A 19328-nucleotide genomic window follows, 5' to 3' on the forward strand; every position below is an offset into this window, starting at 1 on the left:
GTCCAACCGACACAACCCTAGAGGTATCCACAATGTTCGCTAGGAATCCTATGCAACCTTCCTGCATCAGGTCTCTAGCCTTCGGTGCTGAAATCATAGGTACTCGCGGTCCATTAACTGTCCCCACAAATACAAAGGGTACCTCCCATTCTGGTTCAAAATTCACCATCATGTGCTTGCAGTCAATCATCGCCCCATAATTTGATAACCAATCCATCCCTATAATCATATCGAAGTCATCCATCACCAACTCAATCAGATCAACAGACAACTCTCTACCGTCTATCTCTACTGACAATGCTCTAATCCATTTCCTAGAGACTACCAGTTCCCCAGTTGGCAACAAAGTCTAAAAACCCCTAGCATACAAATCACAAGCTCTACATAGCTGGTACATCACTTTAGCAGACACAAATGAATGAGTAGCTCCTGAATCAGTCAATACAGTATAATAAGAACCAGCACTAGAAATCTGACCTGTCACAACCGAGGGGCTAGCCTCAGCCTCATTCTAAGTCAAGGTGAATACTCTGGCAGGAGCGAGACTGTCGCCCTGTTTCGGCTCCTCTTTCCTGGCTTGTGGGCAGTCCTTCTTCTGATGATTGAGACTCCCACAAATAAATCAGACCCTGATCCTGCACTTTCTCTGATGTCGTCGTCTGCACCGAGGACACACTGGGAAACTCCTCCAGTTGTCACCCCCGCCCTAACGGCCACTAAAAGCACCTCGTGCCCTCCTATCCGAGCTACGAGGGTTGAAAGAATCTGGGGCATTTCTCTTCTGTTCACTGGGGCCACTACCCCGACTAGATCCGGTAAAAGGAGGCACCGTCCTCCTGCCATCGCACCTAGCAGCTCCCTCTCTCCATATCTGATCCTCGGCCCCCTCAGCTGTAAGGGCCTTGTCCAGTACCTAAGCATATGTAGTAGTCCTCGAATCAAAAGTTATCTTAACATCATGGGCGATCATGACATTCAACCCCCGTACAATCCAATCCCTTCTTGCCGCATCAGTCGGCATCAAATTTGATGCGAACTTCGCCAACCGGTCAAATCTCAAAGCATACTCAGTAACTGTCAACTAGTTCTGAGTTAGGTTGATAAACTCATCAACCTTCCCAGCTCGGACTGCAACACTGTAATACTTCTCATTGAAAATGTTTCTGAACTCTTCCCAGGTCATAACTGCAACATTTCTTCTCTGAGCCACTACATCCCACCAGATGCGGGTATCCTCTCTGAACATGTAGCTAGCACAAGCTACCCTCTTGTTCCCTTCCACCCTCATGAAATCCAGGATGGAGGAAATCATATTCATCCACTGCTCTGCCCGCAGTGGGTCTGGTCCACCCTCGAAAATGGGAGGATGCTGCTTCCTGAAACTCTCATACAAAGGTTCCCACCTATTCTCCATAACAGGCTGAACTGGGACTGGCGCCACAGCCTGCTGAACTTGCAACCCAGCGCCCTAAGGAGGGGCCTATTGCCTTAGCTGTCAAAGTTCTTCCTCTGTTCGATGCAGTCTGGCTTCCATTTCGGCAAACATCTATTGCCAACTCTGTGGGGCAGGTGGAGGGTCCTGGCCCTGGTTGTCATCCTCGGCCCTAATGTCGCGGAGTCTGGATGATTGTCGAGGCATCTCAACAATATGCATGCAATCAACGATGTCACTCATCAGGCATGATAACAACATCCAAAACCACCTCCCAGTTCACATCAACCAACCATAAACAGCAGTCCACATAACACAAATAACATACAACACTCAAGGAGCCATGCCCTAGCATCATGCATATGTTAACTTATTCACCATGCTCTATATAAAATAATCAAGCAAACAGGGCACTAAAACACATAATAAAGCATATAATTCAATCATTACCAACCAACCCTGAGTCGAGCTTGTCACTGACAGCGAGCGTACATGTTCGGTCAATCTCCAGGAACCAAAACCTTGGCTTGCTCTGATACCAATTTGTAATGCCCTACTTCCTTAAAGCTATTACTAAGTGAGTTTAAAACGTGCAATTAACTCGCTAATCGAGGTTTTACGTCAAAAGTGTAGCTAAACTATAATAAAAGTCATATAATTTGAAAATGTAGTCATTCATTGAAATTATAAAGCGTTATACATTTGGGATCCCAAAATACTATTTAGAAATATTTACAACTCAACATATGATTAAAGTTGACTAGATGAAAAAATTAGGTTTAATACATATCATCTCCCAAAATACCCTTGGCCGTGACAGCCAGGTAGGCCGAACATGTACACACCGCTTCACGCTCTCCGTACCCATGGTTGATCGACCTTTCCCTTGCCCTTACCTGCACCATAGAGCACCCATGAGCCGAAGCCCAGCAAGAAAACTCCACACAAGCAATCAACATATGCATAACTATCAATCAGCATATAACAGAGCTGCCAACAGGCTAAACACATAACGGCCATGCCGTCCCAGGCGATTTACTAGGCCCTGGGTTCACGGTCTACACCGTGAGGATGTCCCAGGCATCCGAGAAGGGTCTCACCCTAGAGACTTGCACTCCACGTGCTTAACGCCACTCCCAGCCCCTTGCCGTACTCGTCCTTGTCGTGCTCGGCCTTCACCGTTCCCAGCCCTTGCCGTGCTCGGCCTTCACCGTTCCCAACCCTTGCCATACATTTACAGATATGCAACACATTGCATAAACTTAACAAATATTTAAACAAATACAAACATAATTAATAGGGCTACACCCTGCAACACAATCACATAGGGTCATGCCCTGCAACACAAACTATAGGGACACGCCCTGGTCTACGGGTACAACTGTAACGACCCAAAATTACTAATAAGGCTTAAGGGCATTGATTAGTGTGTCAGGAGGGCATGATTGGAATTTGTGTGAATTAATGGTGTGATATGCAAGATTATGTGAAAAGCATGTTTATGTGTATTTGATAAGCATGTGGGCCCTATTTGGTTGTAAGGGCATAATTGTAATTTTGGCCCGTTAGGGGATAAATGTGATTTTGTGATAAACTGTTAAGACCACATTATTATGTGGATATATGTGTTTGCAACTTTTGGCACGAGGCGATCCTAGGGAGCAAGTAGCGGGAAAGTCACAGCGGGACCCGGTACTTGGCTTGGGGCAAGTCAAGGGGTATTTCGAGTATTAGATGAGTATTTGGATTATCGGGTTATGGAAATAAATAATTGGAGATATATTTGAGGTTAGGAAGTCTAGGTGGAAATACTGGGGAATTTTACCATTTTTCCCTCGGGGACGTTTTAGATACCCCGAGCCTTGGGATTGACTTAAGTACCTAAGGATAGACTAAGTAAATTTTAGAAACCAATGGAACAAAATCTAAACCAACCCTTCTCTCTCTCTCCTTTTCTCTTAAGGAAAACTTCAGAAAACAAAGGGGATTTGGCTGGAATTCTGTGTTTTGAGTTGAGGATTTGGAGGATTAACTCAGTGGAAGCTAGGGAAACTAACTAGAATCTAAGGTAAGCTGTAAGTTTTATGTATGGTGGTAAGAATTCTGCGATTTTGGTTGAATTCTAAGATATTTGTGGGTTTTGAAACTCAAGATTGGATTGAAGCTAGGAACTTGGGAGTTAGCCCAGAAATAGCTTAAAGAACTTGTTCTGCAGTGAAGGTGAGTTCGAAATTACGATTTAATGTTTGAATTCTGGTGTTTTCATGACTGGTTTGAGTGTTCTTGAGTATGTGGGTTCAAAAGATTGAAATGTTGTTTTAATGGGTTTCTAGACTAGATTTCTGTTGGGTTTTGCTGCTGGAAGCATGTTAGAGAGTTGTGATGATTGAATTATGTTATTGGGATGGTCTAGGGTTGATTTGGGTGAGGTTTGAATATTAAAAATGGTGGCTTTTCTGGGTTCACGGGGCTGGGCCGCGGCTCTGTTCTACAGCGTCGCGGCCCTTCGGAGCAAAGAAGAGCCAGGAGGGCTCTGAGATGAGGGAGTGCCGCGGCGCCACAGGGGCAGGGCCGCGGCGCGTGTCTGTGGTCAGAGAGGCCTAGCCTCTGTTTTAGGGGGCGGGCCGCGGCGCAAGTCTTAGAGGCCGCGGCCCTTAAGGGTATTTGTGGCCTTTTGGAGTTTTTAAGCGTGGGAACCTAACCTTTGGTGCTCATTATTGATCCCACTACCGTGTTTGGTGGAATTCGATGTCCCGGAGGCTAGAATTCTATCCGGAAACCCTTATGCAATTATTGATGGAATCCTTTATTGTGGTCGTGACTAGGTGTACGCTTGGGCTCGGGGCGGGATCGTGCTCGGGGGTCGTCTCTCCTAATTAAAGCACTTGGAATTGAAGGTAAGAAAACTGCACCCGGTTGTGGAATTTATATATTGGGACTAAGGGTTCCCTGTTTTGTATGCTCTTTAAAGAGGATGGTATTATGCCATGTTAATTGTAAATGGATGGTATCACGCCATGTAAAAAGTAAACGCGCGGCCTAAGATCGCTGGAGTTTACACTTGCGCATAGGGCGCGGCTCGGCCACTGGTACCCGAGGACAGCTTATTATGCACTGAGCTCGGTTTAAGCGGGCCAGAGTCAGTGGGTTAAACAAAGGGTGCGACCTAAGTTTTCAGTCCTAACTATCATGTGATTTAAGTGCAATTATTATGATGATTATGATATGCTGGTTAGTTGAATGGAAGATTGTTAGCTTGTTGAATATTATCGTTGAATGGGTGAATGTTGTGCACTGTTGAGTACCTGGTTATGTCTTGTGAAATAATTGAATATTATTAGTGATTGTGTTTTAAATGTTATGTTTTCTTGCTGGGCCTTAGCTCACAGGTGCTACGTGGTGCAGGTAAGGGCAAGGGTAAGGCAAGTTAACCATGGGTTGGAGATCTCTGGGGGCGAGGTGTACATTGTCAGCTGCTCGGCCACCACGGTCGATGAATTGTACAAGAACGAGAACCTAAAACATGTATTTTTCCATTAGAGTGGCTTGGTTATTTATAAGCTTTGGAAATTTTGTAATTACGCTATTTAAACCTTGATTTGGGATCCCATGTACCAAACATGTATGTTATTGGAAATTATTCGTTTATAACCAAAATCTTTTAAACCTAACCTGTTTGTATCGTTAGATTCACATTTTTGATCAAATGACTTTATTAGCAAGTCTCGCACTATTTCAAACATACAGTGTAACGGTCTTGGTTATCCAGGGCGTTACAACTTGGTATCAAAGCGTCCTAGGTTTTAGGGTTCCTGGTGATAGGGTGGACATGTACACTCGCCGCTAAAGACGAGCTCGACTCAGGGTTCTATAATTGAATATATGAGACTACATGCTTAAGCTTTTGATTGAAATATGAATGTACTATGTGGTATGACCATAGGGAGCATGAGAACTGATAGGGCCTGGCCCTTGACTATTGTGTGATGAGATTGAGGCGTGCTGATCAGCATTGCTATTGCATGTGAATGAATATTTGGATAATGGTTCGCATACAGGTTGTACGTGATTAACTGTCTAAATTGAATTTATATGTTATGCTTGTTTATTAGCTTGTAGGAACTATAATAGAGTGTGAATAAACATGGTGGTAATAAATTGGATAGCTAAATGCGTAGAATTGTGAATTAATGTTTATTATGCTTTATGTGTGCATGAATATTGTGGTTATTTCGACCTGGATGTGGTTTGGTTCGGAGTGTGAACCTCAGGGCTGAGGAGCTTAGTCAACAGTGGCGGATGAACTCAGATTGTTTGCATCCAGAACGGTTAAGCAGACCTGGCATCTTATTACAGGAGGGTTGCAGATGATAGTTGGGGTTGGAAGCCTCCATCTGCCCCTGAAAGTTGCAGAGATGTTCGCTAACATGTGAGTAAACAGTGTGGGTTTGATATAAGGATACAGGCAGATAAAGAGTATTAAATGAAAGACTAAAAAGGGTGTTGACCTCTGGTACTTGGGTTTGTTTAAGAATTTTTTAGTGGATGGTTAAAGTTTCCTTGGGGTATATGACGATGAGAGGTCATAAGTAAGGAGTTGCGCTAAGTACTGGTGGCAGAAGGATGCCAGGAAATGATATTCGGACCGAGATATTGGCATAATGGGTTGGAAGGAACTCAGATAGTGATTTGATAGAAGAGGTTATAAAGGTATAGTTTGAGCTGCAAAGATTAATAGGCTTATAAGCTTGATTTGGAATGATAAGGTAACGATAGTGTATATCAATGAGTTTTGAGAGTTGGGTAACTCATTTTGGAAGGTTGATATGGGAGGAGGTAATTGGAAATGACGGCTCGATTTAGGGTCAAACTCTGGTATGGGTCGGAGTATCAAGGTTGCTCCAATGTATGAGATATTCATCTATGTTTAGGCGGCAATGAGGGCCATGTTAGTTTTGATTTGGGGAAATGAGGTTAGAGAATGAATGTCGTAGGGCAGGAGATGCAAAAGACAATACTTCCTTTGGTGGAATTCAGTAAGGACCCATTATTGGCAATCGAGGTAGAAGAACCCCAAGCAGTGCTATGGCACTTAATTTATGATAAGAAGGGGGTTTGATTGTAAAGGTAGTTGTCAGGATGGTGACGGGAACCAGTGAGATTTTTTGGTATGCACCTGAGGCAGAGGATGTCACCTGGAAGGATATCAGGTGAGGGTACGATTTCTATATGAATGATTGATATGTTAGGATGGATCTCTCATGGTTAGGGAAATAGAAGGCTAGGATGTTTTGCTATAGAAGAAGTCCGAGGCTAGTTCCTCGAAGATGATCAGTTGATTGAATAGTTCACGTATTTGGTTATATAACGAGCTGGGAGAGTTTGACGTTGATAATGTGCTTCAAGGGTACTGTGCGGGCTGAAGGTATTAGTGTTTGTTGAGAAGGTATTAGACACTTCCAAAAAAGAAATTGGGACACAAGTAACAGAGAGGTTTGTGGTGAGAGCCATATAGCTTGTCATATGGAAGCCTCGATGAGTTAGAATGAGAGTTAATCTGTTAGGAGACAACCATGGATTGTAGGGGATATCATCTGGAGTACTCTAGTTGGACTGAATGGAAATTAAGCTAACCAGTGGGGAATTCATATGGGTATACAAGGAAAGATTGGGTGTGCTTCAAGGTCGGACTACAGGTAGGTTTGATATCAGGAACAATGTGGCAGACGGTACTGGTTGACAGAAAGAATTATTGAAGCAGTTGAAGAAATTTGACCTTGGATTAGTCAGAGCATCATATTGTGGGAATTGTCGGTATCATCTGTTAAGGATGAAGAGTTTTACATACTCGGTTTTTAAACTGGACAATGTTTCCGGGAATTGATCTACGACCTGGTTATCACCAGCTGGAGACTAAGGAAAGAGACATTTAAGAAATTACTACTTGTACCGAGTAGGGTGTGAGGAATTGGTAACAAAGGTTCTTAACTGGTTCAAGCTTCAGCCACACAGGTAAGTTCTTCAAGCAGGAAATATAAGAGCGGTATGGACAAGTCTCCTTCAGGTTTACGGGCGATATGTCAGATTACTCCCCAGTCAAAATGAGAAGCGAGCGACTATTACGCTGAAGACGTTAGTACTAAGAAAGCAGGGTCCCAGGTAAGGCTCAATGAAGTGTCAGTTTGGTCTCGCTAGGGGTATTCAGAATAGTGCTACAGGAAGAAGAGGGGTCAGGTATGAAGAGATTTGGTTTGAAGTCACAAAGAAGCTACTGAAGAACGTCTGAAGGACAGGAAGCACAACAAGACTGGTAAGCAAGTCATCTAGCACATAAGTAACTTTGCAGGCAGCTACATCAGAAATTAAAGGAACAGTATAACTTGAAGATTAGACCGAATGGATAGTGTCAGATTGAAAATTTGGAAGACAGGGTAAGAGTTGATAGCACTTGATGAAGCAGGAATATGTGTGTTATGGTTGAGTATAGAGGGATAGCATAAAGGACTTAACCTATGATAAGGATATGATATTGTGAGGGTGCACCACAGGTTAGGCACGCCCAGACTCAGGCTGATGTGAGGATGGATCACGTCTCGTGGTAGGTAAAATGGAAACATGGTCGATATACCGAAAGTGGTAGGTAGGTAGGGTATGTACAGAGTAAGGTAATGAGCGTTTGGTCATTTGTAAGAAAGATAACATTGAGGCCAAGACTTAGTGAAACATAATGGATAGATGGTTGTCGTTGGGAATCCTCGCCTGTGCGAGGGAAAGATTTGATTGTAGGAGGATCTTTTATTTGGGAGATGTGTGTCAGCTAAAAAGAACGTCATGGGTTATAATGGACTTGACAAGGTAATGATTGAGACTGGTATAGCCTTAGTGTGTGGTAATGAGCAGGTATGTGTTCCTTTGGACAACGAAATCAAAAGTGATGGTTAGAAGGAAACAGGGAAGAACCCTATCAAGGTATTATGAGTTAGGGTACCAGGATCGGATGAATGATCCGATAGAAGTTTGGTGTGGAGATGGGAATTCTAAATGGACATCGTTCCACTCCCTAGGGTATGTTGTATCAGAAGGTTTGAGCGGGGACAGAATTTAGTGTACTTGAACATTGAGAGGTAAAGTGATATGGTGATGGATCATAGGAATGGACCACATTGACTTATAAATAAGGTGATTGAACAGGAAAAAAAAATTGTAACTCAGTTTAATGAGTCAGCATAATTTGGTTTGTATAAATTAGTAATGGGGTAGAGCATTGCTAATGCTAAGTTGAGAACCATTAGTTTTCCAAGTTTTGGAAAGGGGTCAGAGAACGAAGAGAACCGAGTGGGAATCTGAAATTTCTGATTGGTTGCAGATTGGATAGCAATCTGAGGGCTTAACAGTTATGTTAAGGAATTAAGCGTTAAGTGTGTGAACACTTGAGACACTAAGGACAGTGTAATCCTTGAAGAGATAGTCACAGTGATGAATGTTGGAGTACATCAAGGGTGACACGGCTTAGGACTTGGTAAGACGAAAAGCAAGGAATACTACGCAAAGTAAGGAAGTGAAAGATAGTGGATACTGCGGTTCAGTATTAACCTTTGGTGCTCGGGATTGATCCCACTACCGTGTTTGGAGGAATTCGATGTCCCGGAGGCTAGAATTCTATCTGAAAACCCTTATGCAATTATTGATGGAATCCTTTATTGTGGTCGTGACTAGGTGTACGCTTGGGCTCGGGGCGGGATCGTGCTCGGGGGTCGTCTCTCCTAATTAAATCACTTGGAATTAAAGGTAAGAAAACTGCACCCGGTTGTGGAATTTATATATTGGGACTAAGGGTTCCCTGTTTTGTATGCTCTTTAAAGAGGATGGTATTATGACATGCTAATTGTAAATGGATAGTATCACGCCATGTAAAAAGTAAACGCGCGGCCTAAGAGCGCCGGAGTTTACACTTGCGCACAGGGCGCGGCTCGGCCACTGGTACCCGAGGACAGCTTATTATGCACTGAGCTCGGTTTAAGCGGGCCGGATTCTTTGGGTTAAACAAAGGATGCGACCTAAGTTTTCGGCCCTAACTATCATGTGATTTGAGTGCAATTATTATGATGATTATGATATGCTGGTTAGTTGAATGGCAGAGTGTTAGCTTGTTGAATATTATCGTTGAATGGGTGAATGTTGTGTACTGTTGAGTACCTGGTTATGTCTTGTGAAATAATTGAATATTATTAGTGATTGTATTTTAAATGTTATGTTTTCTTGCTGGGCCTTGGCTCACGAGTGCTACGTGGTGCAGGTAAGGGCAAGGGAAGGCAAGTTAACCATGGGTTGGAGAGCTATAGGGGCGAGGCGTACATTGTCGGCTGCTCGGCCGCCACGGTCGAGGAATTGTACAGGAACGATAACCTAAAACGTGTATTTTTCCATTAGAGTGGCTTGGTTATTTATAAGTTTTGGAAATTTTGTAATTACGTTATTTAAACCTTGATTTGGGATCCCATGTACCAACACATGTATTTTATTGAAAATTATTCGTTTATAACCAAAATCTTTTAAACATAACCTGTTTGTATCGTTAGATTCACATTTTTGATCAAATGACTTTATTAGCAAGTCTCGCACTATTTAAAACACACAGTGTAACGGTCTTGGTTATCCAGGGCGTTACCCAGTTTTCTTACCTGTGTCCCAAGCTTTCCGAGCACCGGTATCCTGAGCACAGTCCCCTAGTCCAAGGCCCGCTGAAAACCTAGTCACAATGTGTCAACAACATCCATCAATCAAATTCTAATCCATTAAATAACTTTGGGTTATAATTCTAGTCTCAGGGACCTTGAATTCTATCATTCCGGTTGATAAAATCCATCCCGAGCCTTAACTTTTGGATTCCCAAGCCTAAAACCGTCTCGGGGTCCTAAAACCTTCCCGAGCCTCAAACCTTCTCGGGGTCAACCAGAAGCCCAGCCTCCCATTTTTACATATGCGCGTCGCGGCCCAACCTATAGGGCGTTGCGGCTCGCCCCTCTTCCTGGTCTCCCTTCTGCTCTAGAGGGTCGCGGCTCACCAAGAACAGCGTCGCGGCCCGACCCTTCGAACCCAGAAAAATCCCCCATTTTTACAACCAAACCCAGCCAATTTAACCCACAATCAACCCCACAACTCATTTTAATCATCACATTAGTTCTACTATGTTCCCAACAACATTACCCAGCAGAAACTAATCCCAACACACACCCAAACAACCAAGAGTAATTCACAACTTAGCTCACATGCATAAACTTGTATTTCTGACCAAAACTCAGCAAAATTCAATTAATCACCAGGTTTTAGAGCTTACCTTTGAACCTAATTAAGTCTCTGAGTTATTCCCCTGAGTTCTGAACTACAAGCCTCCCAAGCTCCAGCCTTGAGTTCTGAATTCCTAGCTTAATTTCCTCAAAATTTGCTTCAACCTTCAAGCATCCAAAGAGAGAGAAACCAAGTGATAGGGAGATAGGGTCGATTTGGGAAAATTTCTAAGTGTTTCTTATGTTTTGTCTTACTTAACCTAGGTCACTTAAGTTACCTCTAAGGTTCGGGGTACCAAAAACGTCCCCGATGACAAAATGGTAAATTTCCTCAATATTCCCTCCTAAACGTTCTAACTTCAAATAAATCTCCAAATATTTATTTTCATAACCCAATAACCCAGTAAAATGTCTAATGCTCCAAATACCCCTTGACTCGCCCCGATTCGGGTATTGGGTCCCGTTGTGACTTCCTAGCTAAACTGCTCTCTAGGACTGTCTCAGATCGCCTAACAAATATATCGCCACTCACACGTGGTAAAGATCACAATATACACAAGTATTACATTTATGCCCTCAACAGCTAAAATTACAAACATGCCCCTAATAACCAAATGGGGCCCACAAGCATATTTATTTCACCTAAACATGAATTTCTAATCACATACTCATCAAATTTACATATTAATATAATAAATCACTTATTGCCCTCCAGGCATGCTAATCAAGGCCCTAAGCCTTATTAGCAAATTTTGGGACGCTACATGTTTGTCTCTCAAACAAGTTATATTACCAAGTTAATTGATAAGTTTGGTATGTCTAATGCTAAGATGGCTCAAACACCACTAGCTAGTCACTTTAAACTGCGAGTAGCTTTGTCACCTAAAACTGATGATGAAAAATCTGCTATGGATAATATACCATATGCTAGCACTATTGGGAGTATAATGTACTCCATGGTTTGTACGCAGCCTGAACTGGCCTATTCTGCTAGTGTGGTGAGCCAGTATATGGAAAATCTGGGTAAAGGACTCTGGGAGGCTAAAAAATGGATATTCAAGTATCTAAAGGGCACCCAAAACTATGGTTTGTGTGTTTCAAAAGGTAGGCAGTTCAGAATGAAATGGAGAAGTTGTCTTGCTATGTAGACTCAGATTATGCAGGGGATTTGGACAACAGAAGATCTCTAACAGGATATGTTTTTACTCTCTTTGGGTGTGTTGTTAGTTGGAAAGCATCCCTGCAACCAGTTGTAGCTTTGTCTTCTACAGAAGCTGAACTAATTGCTGCTACAGAAGCAGTAAAATAAGCAATATGGCTTCGGGGTCTGATAGATGAGTTAGGAGTCAATCAAACAAGAGTGAACGTGTACTGTGACAATCAGAGTACAATTCATCTAACTAAAAATCACATGTATCACGAGAGGACAAAACATATTGATATGCAGTTGTACTTTATTAGGGACATTGTGGCTGAAAGGAAGGTTATTTTTGAGAAAATTCATACTGATAAAAATCCTTCTGATATGCTAACTAAACTAGTGACTGGTGCTAAGTTCAATTTTTTCCTGGACACTCTAAATGTTCAGGCAGTGTCTTTGGCATAGTCGAATTGATTGGGGCTGCTGTCAAGTTTTTTTTTTAGAAGTTTTCTGTTCTGCTCATGATCTCAATGGATCAAGGTGGAAATTTGTTAATAGTGTGATCCATTTATCATGAAGTGCTGACTAGCATTGCTTTTATTATACTATGTTGAGGTGTGTATATATTTAGCCTTGTTGGCGATTTTCTCCTACGATGTCAGCAAGTGTAAGACCTTGATACACATGCTATTGTTACATTGTACAGCTGGAAAGGATCTCTCAAGAATGTTGGAAGGCTCTAGATCTGAAAGAGATTGAAGAGGCCAGATGGAGTAGCAGAAGGGTCAAGGGAGAGAGAGTGTATTGGTGAGCATAAAAGTTCAAAAAGAGAGTGCCATTGTTCTGTAAACAGGGTACCATTGTTGATCCCTGGAAGTGCGTATACGTTTCTCTGTAAGGAGCTTGTTTTATGCTCATGTAACTCTAACTCTTGATTGATATAGTGGATTGAGTGACACAGCCCCAAAAACTGAATGTAGGATGCACAATGCATTCCGAACCAGGATAAATGTCTGTTGTTCTTATTTTCCTGCCATCTTTAGTTTCTTTGCTTGTGTCTGATTTTATACACTTTGTGTTCTGTGCTTGGGGACTATACCGATTATCCTAACAGGATTTCTAGTTTGTATTCAAAGATTAATAATAAATAAACAAAACATGGTAAAATGAGTTGTTTATAAATAATTACTAAAAACCTAACATTCCCTTACAAAAATCAATGCATTTCATCGTACAATGAAATTGCAGGCACGTCTAATTTGGGTGCACGAAAACTTAATGTTTTTGTGTCATATTTTCTTATATAATGAGAAACGCTCCAGTCTTGCTAAAGACTCGAAAACAAAAAAATGATAAGAGAGAGTAAAAAGGGATGAACTTTCTTCAACGCCAAACCATTCCTCTCAGTAAGAAAAAATGGGAAGAAGGTTGCTATAGGTGAGGCCCAATATCTGTAAGGTTCGTTTGAATTAAATGTTTGAAAAGTCTCAGTCGGACTTGGGTTTTGGTTCTCTGCTCCTTCTGGATGAATGAGACCAACTTGTACACCTTCCCACGAACTTTAAGACCTCATCTATGAGAACAACTGGTAAAGCAACGGCCAAAACCAAGAACCATTCGTTGAGGCTGAGCGGGACGATACTAAATACCTGAGCTAAGAACGGCACGTAAAGAATCATGAAATGCAGGCCGAACGAGACGAACATGGCACAAAGAAGCCAAGGGTTGACCCATGGAGGCATTGTCAACAGGCTTCCGTCCTCGGAAAGGGCGTTGAGTGAGTTGAACATCTCAATGGCAACGAGTACAGAGAGGGAGAGAGTTGTGGCTTTAACTTTGCCCCTTTGGAAATAATCGCAGGGGTTGTCGTCAAAGGAGATGACTTGTGAACCAGCCGTGAAGGGTGAAACTGTGAAGTTTTTCCATGATGAGCATTGGCCCCAGTTTGCGAGTTGCGAGTAAGTAACGAGGGTGTGACCATCTCCGCTGAGGTTGATGCCTAAGAAGGTACCGTGCGTGTACCAAATGATGAAAACGCCAACAGTTGCTACTCCGACGTACATTCCAATAACCTGAGACAAAATAAATAAATAAATATTCCGCTTTTTGTGTAAAATATAAACAAGGAAGTTTCTGAAATGAAAGCAAATTAATTCAATGGAGCTAAAACTACCAGATAACGGAATAGGATCCAGGCAGTGATGAGAGACTCGTTGCTTCTACGAGGGGGCTTCTTCATTATATCTTTATCAGGAGGATTGAATCCTAATGCTGTTGCTGGTGGCCCATCAGTGACGAGATTTACCCATAAAAGCTGGACAGGTATCAGACCTTCAGGAATACCCAATGCTGCTGTGAGAAATATGGAAGCAACCTCACCCATATTGGAAGAGATCATGTACCTGAAAGAGTTTATCATAGGAAAACGAATTTCATCAAAATCATACCCAACAGACAATGGATGTGAAATGATTTAATCTACTTGGGATTCTCACTACCAGTTGAGATAGCATAATAGTTAAGAGTCATTAATCAGGTTACTTCATCCAATCCAACCAAAACACAAGTACAATGGTGGGACACTACAGTATCATCATGCCAAAATTTGCAAAGTGAATACTCAAAGCATGTGTTCAATTGTTTTGCATAGTTGTGAACTTGTGATGTTTTTGAACTAAAGAAAATAAATAAATTTAACAAACTTCTAAAAGTTCTTAATGTAGTTTATTCCATACTAATTTATATTGTTTTGCTTCAATAAAAGAGAGATATCCCATGGTGAAACGAAAACTAACCGGATAAAAGCTTTCATGTTGTTGTAGATGGATCTACCTTCACCAACAGCAGAAACAATAGTACTAAAATTATCATCAGCCAATACCATGTCAGATGCTTCCTTTGCAACCTAGATAAAGTTAGACCGATGTTCAGTTAAATAAAGGAAGGTAAAATATATTTGTCATACATCATTACACCAAAAAGAAAAATAAGGAACCCATTTTACAACACAAAGATTCAATTGACTATACTTAAATTCTAGTCCATCATCCCATCCCTCCTATTAAATGTAGATATTACAAGTCAGGAGATTTTTATCCATTTCTTTTAAAGATTTTTATCAAATATTAATCTCGTAACATAAATATAATTAAAATCCATATAAACTGTGCCGAATCTTTCCTCCCAATAATTCAAGATTCAGGTTGATTCAGTCATTTCAAAATATAAGACATTTTCTCCAGCATTTAACCTCATATATTAGACATCTCATAAGCTATACACTAAAAAAACAATCAATTTTTAATACTATAAAGATAAGTACCTCTGTTCCAGCAATTCCCATAGCAATCCCAATATCAGCAAGCTTTAAAGCGGGTGCGTCATTCACCCCATCACCAGTCATGGCAACGACCTCCCCATCTTCTTTGAGTAACTTTACAATTTCTTGTTTGTGCCTAGGTTCAGCCCTAGAAAACAAAAGGCCACCATCTTGTCTCAGATGAGCTTTTTTATCAGACAGCTCCATGAACTCTTTACCTGTTAAACTTCTTAAACTAGTATCCTCTTCAGATCCAAATACACCAATTTCATGGCATATAGCTTCTGCTGTATTTTTGTTATCTCCAGTAATTACCATAACACGAATTCCTGCAGCTCTGCAATCCTCAATTGCTTGGCGAACTTCCCCTCTTGGTGGGTCCTTTAGAAGTTTTAAAAATACAACAAAACAGAGTTAGTTCGGGAAAGAACATTATGTAATTAAAATATTATTTTCAGAAAGAGACACAACAGGACTCACCCTGAGTCCAACAAAACCAACAAAAGTGAGGTTACTCTCAATTGATGAATAATTGGCATGATCAAGTAATAGTTTATAAGCTGGGTGTTCTTCATCCCCATCGTAGGTTTCAAACTCCAGAAGCTCATCCTTGTATGCAAAACCCAAACAGCGCAGTGCACTGCTTGACATATCTTGAAGGACTTCTAAGATAAGGTTCCTTGTACTTTGATCTAGTGGTATAACAGAACCATCAAGCAACTGCATTTTAGTGCTTCTCTCTAAAACATTCTCAACAGCACCCTGTTGGATATGATAGCCAAATATTAATGTTAAAAAAGCAATTTTTCATTGAGATTGCATTTTCTTTTGTTTAAACTTCACGAGGCATGTAAAATTTCAAAAAGAAAGGGAAAAAGGAAGAGAAAGACAGAACCTTCACTAGCAATGACTTATTCCCAGAGGAGGAGTTGACTACTACACCCATGGATTTCCTATCACGGTCAAACTCAAGAGTTGCAATTCTGCGTTCACATTCATTCCACCTCTGACAACAACCTTAAGCAGTATGAAAAGAGGAAGGGGTAAATTATTCTGGTTGAAGATTTAATACAAAGAATGAAAGAGCAAAAAGACAAAGAAAATGGATGAATTGAACATAAAGTTTGCCCACGTTTTATCGTCAACTTACGTAGTAAGCTATTTGTGGGTCCAACATCATGACATCCTTCAGGGAGGCCCATCTTCTCAACTAAAACCTGAAACGAAATGGGAACAAAAATTCACACTTAATTTTCCAAAAATTTCAGGTGCTTTTCCAAAGCATGAATACATCAGATATAAACTATAATTGCACAAAGTCAAGAACAAAAGATTACACGAAGACGTATGACTCATGACACAATATATATATATATACATACGTATATAAACAAAATAAAGTATCACCTTTAACGCAGCCTCTGTAGGCATTCCATGAGCTACATACTTATGCTCGGACTCTGTTAGTGCAGCATCATTGCAAACAGCAGCAATTTTAGCGATCATTTGAAGATTAGAATCCATACCACCTGTAGGCCAGTCGTTTATTTCGCCATCAAATGGGTTGTAAGAAGTTCCATCCACCTTGAATGTTCGCACAGTGTTACCTCTGGAACCCATGGCTATAAGCTTCGAGACTGCCATCTGATTTGTAGTCAAGGTACCTGTTTTATCAGAACAAATCACAGTAGTACAACCCAGGGTTTCAACACTTGGCAATTTCCGAACAAGAGCATTTTTCTGAGCCATCTTGCGGGTACCAAGAGCCAGACATGTCGTGATAACAGCAGGCAAACCTTCCGGAATAGCAGCCACCGCCAATGCCACTGCAATTTTGAAGTAATACGTACACTTCTCAAACGAAAACTTGAAATTCTTAGGCCAACCATTCTCGTACTCCCAGGTAAGGAAGTACTTAACATTAATGAGCCAAACCAGAGCACAAATCACCCCAATTATAAGAGTCAGAAGCTCCCCAAACTCATTGAGCTTCTTCTTCAATGGAGTATCTTCCTCACTCTGTGAGGCAACATGAATTTGGGTATGAACCTTTCCAATTTCGGTTTCCATACCCGTCTGAGTCACCAAGCATATACAATTTCCATTCACAACAGTTGTCCCTGCAAAAACCATACATCTCTTCCCTTGAATATCAGCATCGTCTGAAACAGCTTTATTGGTCTTGTTCACAGCTTCACTCTCACCAGTTAGTGACCCTTGCTCGACCCTCAAAGTCGAGCTAATCAGCTGAACAACACGCATATCAGCAGGGATCTTATCCCCAACTTTAAGCTCCACAACATCACCAGGAACAAGTTCCTTAGCGGGCAAGTTAGGAATTTTTTGACCATTTCGGATAACAGTAGCGCTCTCCGATTGAATCTCTTTAAGAGCCTCAAGCGCCTTCTCGGCGTTGTTCTCTTGCCAAACACCAACAATAGCGTTCAATATCAAGATCAAGAAAATCACCAGTGGCTCGACGAAGGCAGTGATCTCCTTCTCCTCCTCCTCGCCGTCGTACCAGGCAAGCACAAAGGAGATGACGGCGGCGGCGAGTAGAATCCGAACGAGAGTGTCGTTGAACTGATCCAGAACCAAGCTCCAAATCGATTGCCCCTCATGCTTCTCCAACTCATTCCAGCCATGAATCTTCCTCCGCTCCTCAATCTCATCGGTTTTCAATCCCGATCTCACGCTCACCCGAAACCGCTCCTCGCATTCCCAAATGTCCTTGGCCCAAGCCGGGTATACATTCTTATCAGAAACTCTAAAACTCGACGACGACGAGCTCTCCTTCGCCGCGTAATCTTCACCCCCCTTCCCCATTTTCGATTCAGCAAACGAAACCCTAGCTAGGAGCAGTGGATCGAATCCGAAAACTGAAAATCCAAAGTGATTGGATATGTCAGAGGGAGAAGAATGGGGAATTGGAGTAATATATATGAGAATAAAGAATGAGATTCTGATCCTTCTTCTTCAAAGTTGAATGTAGTGTTTAAATATTTTCCATTTGGTTTTCGAGAAAATTTAAAGCTAAGCTAAGAGAGAAAAAGAAGGAGATTCAATACGAAAGCATCAAACAGTGGCTGTCTCTGTCGATATTCCACACATCAAGATTGAGGTTAGTGACTTTTGCTTCTCTCTCACCATTTTTTTCAAATTATTAACTAAGATTTAAGAAAAGTAAATTTGATTAATTTAGTAATTTGAAATTAGTTATTATTGTTTTTTTTAATCGAGATTTGATTCGAGGGTATTAAAATAAGTATTTTCGAAATTTCCTTGTACCATCGTACGCATAATGGTACGTCAGAATAACAGCTGGCACATCAACTATGTCATTTTGCTGATCTGGCACTGTTTCATTGGTTGATGTCTATTGTTCCTCTTATAATTTTAGAAAAAAGTTTACTTACCTCATATGTCCTTAAATTATACATTTTTTTCGGTAAATTGATCTTCCAACTTTTTTTATTGTCAAATTGACCCTTTAATTTTAATTTTCTTGGCACCATTAGTCCTCCACTATTAATTCATTTTTTTTCTATTAGTTTCGGGACCAATTTACAATAAAAAAGTGTAGAGACCAACTTACCAAAGTTTGGCAACCCTCCTATAAGTTTTTTTTACAAATATTAGATAATTTAGTGAGTTGAAAATATGGTTGATTTCTTTTTTTTATTGCTCACGTGGTGATTCAGAATATTAGGAATTCTATTCTTGGCACACCAAATTATCTATAATTTCCCAAAAACATCCAAGAGGGTCTTCTTATCTACAACGAACATCATTATGAAAAAAAATTAGATCATGACTTATCCAATTTTTGTTGTACTAGTACAATACACTCCAATTTCACATAAGTCGTGTAGTTACAACAACTATCATGAGTATTTTCCAGAAATTTTGAATAATTTAATGTATTGAAACCATGATTTTTTTTTTCGCGTGTGGTGGTTCCGAATATCAGGAACTCTACTTTTTAACAGAATCTCCCATAAAACTATCTATTTTTTTATATATATTTTTTTTCTCATATTTTTCTATTATAAACACCCATTTTTTTATTTTCATTTATTACAAAATTACCCATTTGTATGGAATTGTTTGTACACTTTTATTTTATTTTATACTAAAAATAAAAACTAC

General features: G+C 40.9%; 1 protein-coding gene across 1 annotated transcript; it reads right to left on the reverse strand.

The window, feature by feature from the left end:
• Positions 1-13019: 13019 nt before the first annotated feature.
• On the reverse strand, positions 13020-18304 carry LOC133830974 (calcium-transporting ATPase 4, endoplasmic reticulum-type-like). Its single transcript, XM_062261112.1, has 8 exons — positions 16587-18304; positions 16330-16396; positions 16075-16196; positions 15660-15941; positions 15183-15560; positions 14656-14765; positions 14034-14262; positions 13020-13932 (listed from the first exon to the last, which is right to left on the reverse strand). The coding sequence occupies exons 1-8, from the start codon at positions 18003-18005 to the stop codon at positions 13348-13350; spliced, it is 3192 nt and encodes a 1063-aa protein (XP_062117096.1). The 5' UTR covers positions 18006-18304; the 3' UTR covers positions 13020-13347.
• Between the last annotated feature and the right edge of the window lie 1024 nt (positions 18305-19328).

This window comes from Humulus lupulus, chromosome 4 (assembly GCF_963169125.1).
Source record: "Humulus lupulus chromosome 4, drHumLupu1.1, whole genome shotgun sequence".
NCBI classification, from domain to species: domain Eukaryota; kingdom Viridiplantae; phylum Streptophyta; class Magnoliopsida; order Rosales; family Cannabaceae; genus Humulus; species Humulus lupulus.

Bases quoted from the DNA above. Each gene is read 5' to 3' on its own strand.
- LOC133830974 (XM_062261112.1), bottom strand. From the start codon at position 18,005: ATGGGGAAGGGGGGTGAAGATTACGCGGCGAAGGAGAGCTCGTCGTCG. The intron at 16,397-16,586 runs GTGATACTTTAT...ATTTCGTTTCAG, and splicing joins CTACAGAGGCTGCGTTAAAG to GTTTTAGTTGAGAAGATGGG. The intron at 16,197-16,329 runs GTAAGTTGACGA...ATACTGCTTAAG, and splicing joins ACCCACAAATAGCTTACTAC to GTTGTTGTCAGAGGTGGAAT.